Source organism: Peromyscus maniculatus, chromosome 11 (assembly GCF_049852395.1).
Source record: "Peromyscus maniculatus bairdii isolate BWxNUB_F1_BW_parent chromosome 11, HU_Pman_BW_mat_3.1, whole genome shotgun sequence".
NCBI lineage: Eukaryota > Metazoa > Chordata > Mammalia > Rodentia > Cricetidae > Peromyscus > Peromyscus maniculatus.
Genome location: NC_134862.1, coordinates 99,928,899 through 99,938,406, shown reverse-complemented (window position 1 = coordinate 99,938,406; position 9,508 = coordinate 99,928,899). Strand labels below are relative to the sequence as shown.

Genomic DNA, 9,508 nt, shown 5'->3' with positions numbered 1-9,508 from the left:
ACTGGTGTTTTCTCCTACTGTCTTAGACCAATGTTGCTGAATCTTCAGTTTATGTAATATTAGTGTTGATACTGCATGGAAAAGTCGTTTCTCGAGTTCAGCCAGCTCCCACACCTGAGCTGAGTCCTGGCAGCCCAGAGTCATGTAGCTTGTCAGAGCAGCAGTGAGGAAGAGCTGCAATCAGCATGGTCTGCACAGAGGTTGACCACCCACCCTGCTGGAAACTGGAGGGAGTCAGGGACCCAGGCCTCATCGAAGCCTGCTCCCTCTGAAGACCCTTCAGCCAGTCTGTGCCACACCTGGCTCCTGGCTCCAGTTCCTTCACTGTCAGGAAGTAGCTTCAATCCTCACACCGTCTTTTCCTCATGTACCCAGCTGTCTCAGCATCTAAATTTTCCCTTCATGAGTCTATCATTCCTATTAGAGTAGGAGCCCAACCCCTTTGGTATGAGTTCATCATAACTAATTACATCTCAGTGACAATATTTGCAAATATCACATTCTGAGGTACTGAGGGTTAGAACATCAGCATACAGATTCAGTGCAGGAGCGCACACAATTCTGCCCACAACTGTGTGGCTTCTCCTCCATGCTATCAGTGGAAAAACTCGTCCACTTCTTCCTGTGTGCCCAGCACCTCCTTCTAGCTTCTCTAAGCTTTGCTCCCCTTCATATGTCTGTGACTTACTTCAAATGTTTATTCTTTTTGCTGGGTAACTGCAGTTATTTCTCAGTCTCGACTAACAGACAAGGAGACATACTAGGCACAGATGTCTCCAAATCTGTTTGTGGAGTGTCCCAAATTCAAAGTGAGGCCCAGCTCACACGCACCAGGCTCTTTGTATGGGTTTTCTCGTACCTCATATTATGACTTGTCTTGTGGAGTACTACCTTAACTGTGTGAAGCTGTGTTACATTTGTTTCTGCTGCTTTTGTTAACAATAAAAGACGTGTTACATTTGTTTGAATAAATAACATTAACCTGGGGTCCGGAGGCTGAGTCAGCAGCTAGCTAGCTGTCAGGAAGGATAGGGAGGAACTGAGTCCAGAGAGGGTTCTTTAGTGGGGGCTGAGCAGAAGGACGGCCCCATTTGTCAGAGGCTCGAGCAAGGAGAGAAGATTAGCTATTTGTTATTCAGCCTCTTTGAGCCCTCAGGGTTTCACCTCAACCTTTGAACCCTGAGTTCTATAGAATGACAGAGATTTGGATAGTTTCCTTCAGTGGCCGTGAGAGAGCCAGGAACAGAATCCACCTGGCTGTGGCCCCTGTGGCCAAGCAGCTGCTGGTAGCTGTGGAGCTGCAGTTGCCGGATGGGACAGCAGTTGCTCAAGGGATGGCCACTGTATTGAGCGTAAAACAACAGACTTGGGTCCCTAGAAGTCACGGCTCGTCCTGGTTGCTGGGCAGCGATGCCGTCAGGAGGTGGCACTGTCTTTAGGAGGTGGGTGTCTGTATTTGGTACTTCTTTCCTTGTGACCGATTACATGACACTACGCAACTTGAGAGAAATGGTTTATTTTTGGCTCAGCGTTTGGGGGGACGAAGTCTCTAATGGTGGTGGGTGGCTCCATGGTGCTAGGAGTGTGCACCTGGACCCTCACCTCAGGTCTAGGAGGAACAGAGAGCAGACTGGAAGTGGGCATGGGTTATAAACCCTCAGTATCTTATCTCCATAACCCACTTCAACTCCCAAAGGTTTGACAGCCGTCTGCAACCATGCTGTCAGCTGGACAGCAAGAGTTCAAACACGTGGGCCTAGGGGGGACATTTCACATTCAAACCCACAACAGGTCTAACAAAAATAAGTTAGGTCATCGAGGACATCCTTTAAGTGGGATATTGGGACTTCGGTCCTTGTCCACTCTCTCCTTGCACCTCGGCACAGCTCTCAGTGAAGAGGTCTTGGGCCCCTGGGCCAGCAAGTTCACTCAGGAGCCTGCACTGACCTCACTGGGAAAGTTGCTGAATTTTGTGCCTATCCTCACAGGCCACACTGCTCATCCCATCTGTGGGGAGAAGAAATCAGCAACCAGAATCCCGGGGACTGTCAGGACTGTCAGCAAATGCTCTCCCCTCCATTGTCAGTGAGCTGTGAGGCATCTCAAAGCAGGAAGGCGGAACACAAACTCCTTCTGGTGTCTGGAGTTTCAGGCAAATCAGGATTCAGGCTACGGATGGACAAGATGCTGGGTGCTGGGTGGACTTGGTCTATGTGTGGACAGTAGAAGTGGCTGTAAGGGCCGAGAACCTGGTTTCTGCCATTCTTTGATGTTTATAAACCAGCCTGTTCACTTCAGGTGTGTGTGAGCTATCTTCTCTGAGGGACTGCAAGGCCTAATTCTTATCCACACACGTGCTTGTCCAGTTTCCCCGGGGTGGAGGCGCAGCATACATGAATGGGACTTGTAAGGTCCTTGTAATTCCAGCACTTGAAAGGTGGAGGCAGGGCCGGGAGTTCTAGGCTATCCTTCTCTACATAGCAAGTGTGAGGTCAGCTTGGGTGCTGTGAGACCTTGTCTCAAAAAAGGGGTCATGGGGAGAAAGAGGAGAGGAGAGAAGAAAAATGTAGTGTTGTAGTGGGGACCGTGGGAGTGCCACTCCTTGGCTTCAAGCATCCCACCAGAAACCAGTAGCTGTGGCAGAAGGGGCCTGACTGGCCTCTTGTATCTTACAGCAGCTTGGATTGAGGGACCTTGTTATCCATGACTACTAACAGAAGATGTAAGGCAGTATCCACTTGTTAATCTGGAGAGAAACTTGTAATGGAGAATTTTGCTAAGTATTAATGTTGAGCTTTTCCTGAGCCACCCAGAGCCCTGTGTAGGGCCGGGTCACTGTGCCCAGAGCGAACACGGCTCCAACGCCAAGACCTGCTCTATCTCCGAGCCACATCTCTCTGGGTCTTCACTGCTGCGCCTCCGCCCCGGGGAAACTGGACCTTAGTCCCTGGATAGTTGCTCAGCTCCGCAGGGCTCCCAGGACACCGCAGCATCGGATTTCGCGTGGCAGCCCAGCTTCCCTTACTCCATCCCCTCCCGTCTGGGGACCTTAGAGCCAATCACAGAGCTGCACAGCTCCGGGTTGTAGAGTCCCAAGCCCGGGACCCGCCCCTCTTTGTTGCGGTGTCCAATGGATGCATCCGGAACATCGGCGGCTGCCCGGGTGACTCGATTATATGTCACAGAATAACATTCGAGAATGGGACATGGAATGAGGTGACGGCCGCCGCAGCTCCAGCAGCCCTCTGCAGCAATGAGGCTGGTTGGCCCGAGGTGGGTCCCCATGCCCTGCGCGCGCCCTAACTGCTCGCAGCTGCCACTCACCGTGTCCGCGAGGGACCCGCGGGAAGGGGGCGGCGCTGCGCTTGCCCGGGAACCCCGGCTGGAGCCGCCCCTCGCGCGCCAGGGTTTGGGGGGCTTCCGGGAAGACGCCAGGCCTCCTGAGCAAGCAGAGGCTGCTGCGGCACCCTCGTGCCAGCCCCGGGTGCTCACGTGCCGGCTTGCTGTGGGTTGGTGGCAATCCACCACATCTAGGGACCCAGGGATGAGTGGATCCTGGAGGGGTCCCCTGTGCCTTCTTGCTACACAGCTGTCTTGCTTCTTCCTACCCTGTCCCCTCTGCACCCCGTGCTCCTTGCATGTCTCCCCATCCCCGGGTGCAACTGGGTGTGAGTCTTCGTGGCGCCTTTCCAGCCGCCTTGCTAGGTAATCCGCCGGGCTAGAGGCTCGCGTTAGTCCTAAGGGGGTGGGTCTCGGGCAGCGAGGCAGGGGGTGGGCGGGAGCCCCGCTGCCTGTCTACTGAGCCGCAGTGTGTGCTGTTTCCACTGCTTTCAGGCCCGGCCGGTGAGCGGGGAGCCCCGCAGTTCCCTTAGTGCGTCCTGCGGCCGCGAGAGATGAAGGCCACCCCCGCAGGGCTCTGATCTCCGGCGCGCCCAAGTCCCCTGCCGCGTGCCCCTCACCATGACCGGCTCCGCCGCGGACACTCATCGCTGCCCCCACCCCAAAGGCGCCAAAGGCACCCGGTCCCGGAGCAGCCACGCGCGGCCAGTAAGCCTCGCCACCAGCGGGGGCTCGGAGGAGGACGACAAAGACGGCGGGGTGCTGTTCCACGTGAACAAGAGTGGCTTCCCGATCGACAGCCACACCTGGGAGCGTATGTGGCTGCATGTTGCCAAGGTCCACCCCAAAGGAGGAGAGATGGTGGGCGCCATCAGAAACGCTGCCTTCCTGGCTAAGGTCAGTGGTGTGACTGGGAGAAGGCGAGATGGTCCGGATGGGCGGGATGGGACCGGCTCAGCTAGGGTGGAGCAGGCAGCAGAGACCTCATGTCCAGTTCCTGAGTCCTGTCTCTGTTCCGCTGCCTTCAGAAGGGCTAAGAAGGGGGCTTGCTGGCTTGGCCGTGTAAGGTTAGGCTGAGCTAAAACCCATTATGTACTCAGCCCCTGTAACATCTCCATCAAAAGCTAGTGTCACCAGGTCAACACAAGTCACTCCAAGAAAGCATAGAACCCCACGTCCACCCGCCGGTCCTCCGCGGAGTGTTCCGCTTCTCCCTTGTTCCCCTAGCAAATGATTTATGGAGCCGTGAGTGAATTTGTAGTCAACCAGCCAGACTCCTCAGCGTGAATCATTTCTAGACTTTTTGCCAATTTTCTCTTTCTTTCTCATTTCCTCTCTCTCTCTCTCTCTCTCTCTCTCTCTCTCTCTCTCTCTCTCTCCTCCTTTCTTCTTTCCTTTCTTTTTTTATGACAGTGACTTTTACCTCTGGAACTTGCATAAAACAGTGAACTGCCTCTTCCCAGCTTATCTGGCGCTATGGGGAGAAAAGGGAAGCGTCTGTGGCTTAAAAGGGACTTCCCAGACACAGGATGAATTAGTCTCCCCGGGTAAAGGAAGAGGCCAAGTGAAGCTCTCTTTCTAGTCTGGAGAGCAGCCAGCGAGCGATTGAGCTTGGTGGCCAAGGATATGGTTACAGAGGGAAGATGTCCCCTGGTGGGAGTGTCCTGTTATATAAAATAGCAAATAGCAAGCTAGATGAAAGCCTGGTGTGCCACTATGGAGATGGCTTCCCCGAACTCTGGGGACCCTGTTTGCTGAGAAGGATCCTGAGACGGTGCAGGAATCCCATACCCCAGAGCCATGCAGTAGTCAGTCCTAGGCTGTCTGCGCACAGCAGAGCGTGCAAGCCTGCAGACCAGAAGGCTGTGTGTGCGCCCTTGGGGAAGTGGAGGAGGCTCTGCTTCCCGCTCCATCGTGTTTTATTACTCTGCTAGGCAGGGGATTTATTCCATCCAAACAGGAGCTTGTCTGACAAGAAGCTGATGCCCCAGCATCAGCAATAATGAGCCCTGCTCTCGAACACAGACAGCCCCGGCTCGGAGATCATCTTCCTCTGCTTACCGTGATCCACCAGAGTCCTTAACCATGCAAGAGTTGGCCAGAGGGAGCAGAGGCTGCATGCCACTGTGCGGGCTGGCTTTCTGATTCCTGCACCTCCTTCCATGTGCCTTTATGGTTACCCCAGCTCTGTGTGCGGGAGTCCTTCTCTGTGTGGACAAGCATCGGATCTTAGTATTGGTGAAGATGTCTCTCACTCAAGTCCCCCTGAGAGGGAGTTAGTACAAGATAGAGGCACTCTACCTCTGTTCTCTGTGGCCTCCTCTTCCTTCTCCTCCTCCCTTGTCGTCCTCCTCCTCTTCATTTTCTTCTCTTCTTTCTCTTCTTCCTCACGTCAGTCTGCTCTTTCTGGGACCTTGGCTCATTTGCCCCCAGGCGGTCCCCATACGAACACAAGTGAGATGCAGTATTCTAAGTGTTGCTGAGGTGATACTTCCCGTTCTATAGCTGAATGCTTTCTTTTTATAAAAGAATGTTCCAGTCAGGCATGGTGGTGAGTACCAGTAGTCTCAGCACTCAGGAGGGAGAGGCAAGAAAATTACAAGTTCTAGGCCATTGAGTTCAAGGCCAGCCTGGAATGTATAGTGAGACCGTTTCAAAAAAGAAAATGTTCCTGTATCTTATATGTGTCGTATTGTATTTTCATTGTAACCCAAGAGCCTCCTGACAGTTGCTGGTAAGTCGGGACTCCTCTAGCTGAGCACAGGCCATTGGCTGCTCTAGATTTGTTATTGTTTTTGCTATTTGTTTGTTTGCTTTTTGTTTTTTTGAGACAGGGTCTCACTCTGAAGCCTTGGTTGGCCTGGAACTCCCTCTGTAGACCAGGCTGGTCTCTAACTCACAGAGATCTGCCTGTCTCTTCCTCCTGCCTGGCTCCTTTTGTTTATTTATTTTTTAACTTTTTTTTTTTTTTTTTTGGTTTTTCGAGACAGGGTTTCTCTGTGTAGCTTTGCGCCTTTCCTGGAACTCACTTGGTAGCCCAGGCTGGCTTCGAACTCACAGAGATCCGCCTGGCTCTGCCTCCCAAGTGCTGGGATTAAAGGCGTGCGCCACCACCGCCCGGCTTATTTTTTAACTTTTAAAGACTTATTTTATGTGTACAGGTGTTTTGCTGGCATGTGTGTCTGTGTACCATGGCATGAGTGCCCACAAAGGTCAGAAGAAGATGTTGGGTCCTCCAGAACTGGAGTTACAGTTGTGAGTCACCATGTGGGTGCTGGAATTGAACCCGGTGTTCTTCACCATGGAGCCATCTCTCCAGGCCCCTCCCCATTCTTTGACGGGGTCTTTGTTGTATCTGGGGCTAGCCTCAAACCTGTGGTCCTCTTGCCTCAGGGTTCTGATTTCTGGGTTCATAGGCATGTCACCCCCTGGTGACAATTGGGTCTTTAAACTTGAATAAGAGCATAAGCTTTCATTTTCCTACATTGCATATTTGTTTTTTGTTTGGTTTTGTGTTTTGAGAAGTTCTTATGTAGCCTAAGTTAGTCTCCAATTCACTTTGTTGAGGCTGGCCATTGAGCCTAGTCTCTACCTTCCAAGTGAGCACTGAATCTTAATAGTTGGTTCTCCATCCCCAACCCCATCATGGCATCTCCTGGCTTCCATGTCCCCCAAATCCTGGCTCCTTCCCAGGCACAGGCATGCAAATCTCAAGCTGCTCTGTCAGAGGCCATTCCCCTCCAGCTCCAGGGCTTGGCAGTCTCTCCTGGGGCCAAGTTTTTCTCCTTTGGCCAAGCCAACACCATCCTGTGAGGAATGTACACCAAAGGTGTGTAGTGGACAGTGCTGAAGAAGAATTACAGGCTTTGGGCAAGGTTAACTACTTTATCAGCAGAATGGGAACTGAGGCAAGAGAGTATCTGGAGCAAGTTCCCAGGGTCTGTGAGGCACGGATGACATGTCCTTCAATTACAAGACCTTAGTTAGGGACCATGATAAGTTCTGCCTGAAGGCCTGGGTACCTCTCCTTGGAGCAGGGGTGGGGTGTGTATCACTTGAGATCCTCTCCAAATTGTGACTGCATTCTTCTCCACTCATGGTTGCTGAGTCCAAGTGAGCACCTGACTAGGTCCCATCCAGGCTTTTGCTGGGGTAATTTAAGAACAGATCACGTCACTGGGGTCGCACAGAAAGGGAAGAGAGTGACCGAGGGAGGCAGGTGCAGAGGAGCAACTGGCCCTTCTAGGTCTGGCTCTCAGACATCCTGGTGATCAAAGTCCTACTCTGCTGAGCCTGGACGGGCACCAGGGCGGCTCAGCCAGAAAGGCCGCTGCGTTTCTTGCAGCCCCCATGTGTGTGTGTCTCATTTTCACAGTGATTCCAAATTTGGAAAGAATTCACATTAGAGGGCTGAGATCTGAAGTGTGAGCAGGGATCTGAAACTCCTGCAGGCTCTGCCCCTGATCCCTCTGCTCTCAGGATGCTCCCCCGGTTCTGTGGCCTGGATTCAGAACTATCTGTCTGGATCCTCACAAGATGCGACTCCAGGGCCTCTGTCCCAGACCCCAGGCTGGGCCCTTCGATGCAGGAGCCCGGGGCCATCCTGGGGCTATGACTGCTTCATGCTACTCCTGTGCAGTGAAAGAAATGCTTTGGTTTCTCCTTGTTCTTGTCCAAGGTTGCTCGAGTTGGGGCTTCTTGCTGCCTCCCTGGCTCCAGGCCCGGCTTCCCCTTCCCTTCTTCACGGCCATGCCAGCGGCACACCTGTGCTCACCTGCAGTCTTCCCTCTCGCCTTCTGTCAGCTTTCTTGTTTGGCAAGAAGCAGGTGGAGAGGCGGCCGCCAGAGGCTTGCCGGTACTTCTCATTATTCTTCCCTGCCTACCCCGCACCCTCCTTTTCCAAATCCTCTAAACTGCCAGGGCTTCCTCACCAGCACTGGATCTGCCTTTCAGAGCATGGAGACTAACAGGAAGGACGGAGGATGGCATTTTACAGGGATTTCATCTGTGTTTAAGTTATTAGTGAACTTAAACCTTTCCAGACAGTCATTATTTGCATTTCTCCTTTGGTAAGCCACTTTTTGTGACCTTATTTGTTGATTGGGGTAAACTACATGGTACATGACTTTCCTTTTAACCATTTTGAAGTGTTTGCTGCTGCTGTTTGGATCCTGAATGCCCCAAAGGTCCACTTGTTGAAGGCTTAGCCCCCAGCTTAGGATGCTATTAGGTGAGGACTCATAGGAAGGATTTAGGTCATTATGGAGTGTGCCCTAAAATTGAGATGGTGCCCCTCCTTTCTCCTCTTACTTCTTGGATTCCATGAGGTGACAGACCTTGTTTATTACATGTTCCCTCCACCATGTGCTTGCTGTAGGTCCAAAGATATAGGTACAAGTGACCATGAGCTGAAACCTCTGAAACTGTGAGAAAAAAAATAGACCTTTGTTCTTTATAAGCTGACTGTCTCAGGGACTTTGTCACAGTGATAGAAAGTTCTGTGACATAAAGGACATGCACGTGGTCACACTTCCATCACCACCATGCATCTCCAAAACCTTTCACTTCCCTCTGAAACCCACACACTGAATACCGACTGCCCGGAGCTTACTCCCCGACAACCGCTCCCACTTTGTCTATGAGGCTGGCCACTCTAGGAAGTTCATGCATAAGGAATTACGTAGACTTTACCTTTAGAACCGTTTTCACATTTATGTGTGCGTGTACCTACACACCAAGACACACATGCAGAGGTCAGACAGGTGTGGGTCACTTCCCATCATATGGGTTCGGCCAGGGCCTCCTGCTGAGCTGTCTCCCTGGCCCAGTATTGGCTGTTTTGAGGTTGGCTTACTTCAAGGCTCATCCACGTTTCAGTGAGTCCCCAATGTGTGCCTCCTTTTGAAAGCTGACTAGCATCCCTCTGTCTGGATGGAGTTCTGTCTCTTCGTTCTACCCATCCACAGGCACTGGGCTGGCCCCACTTTTGCTTTCTTATCACTCTGTGAAGTCTCCATCAATTAAGGGCACCCCCTCCTTGTCAGCATGTGCTGAACTTGGCAATGGAGTTGATGTTCTTAACGCCTATGGGGTAGGAAGACATCCGCAGGAAGTGAAACCTCAGGGTCTGGGAACTAGGGTCCCTGCTGATCCTGAGCCTCTTCCAGCC

The 9,508-nt window shown here is 52.3% G+C and overlaps 1 protein-coding gene and 1 long non-coding RNA gene across 17 annotated transcripts in view; one reads left to right on the top strand and one right to left on the bottom strand.

The window, feature by feature from the left end:
- Positions 1–1,500: 1,500 nt before the first annotated feature.
- Positions 1,501–2,085, bottom strand: LOC143267868 (uncharacterized). The gene is made up of 2 exons (XR_013043504.1): positions 1,948–2,085; positions 1,501–1,609 (listed from the first exon to the last, which is right to left on the bottom strand). It is a non-coding gene; the product is annotated as an uncharacterized LOC143267868 (long non-coding RNA).
- Positions 2,086–2,526: 441 nt separating this feature from the next.
- Positions 2,527–9,508, top strand: part of Vash2 (vasohibin 2) — a 36,284-nt gene continuing 29,302 nt past the window's right edge. For 4 of the 16 annotated variants that reach the window (XR_013043499.1, XR_013043498.1, XM_016009431.3 and 1 more), the window contains exons 1-2: positions 2,527–3,273; positions 3,835–4,236. Coding sequence is in view for 11 of the 16 variants with exons in the window: in XM_016009431.3 (XP_015864917.1) it covers positions 3,961–4,236 (276 nt within the window). In the remaining 5 variants the exon portion in view is untranslated. Of the gene's footprint in view, positions 3,706–3,834; positions 4,237–9,508 lie in introns of all 16 variants that reach the window. The other 12 variants (XR_013043503.1, XM_076548216.1, XM_042258842.2 and 9 more) reach the window with 4 other exon arrangements.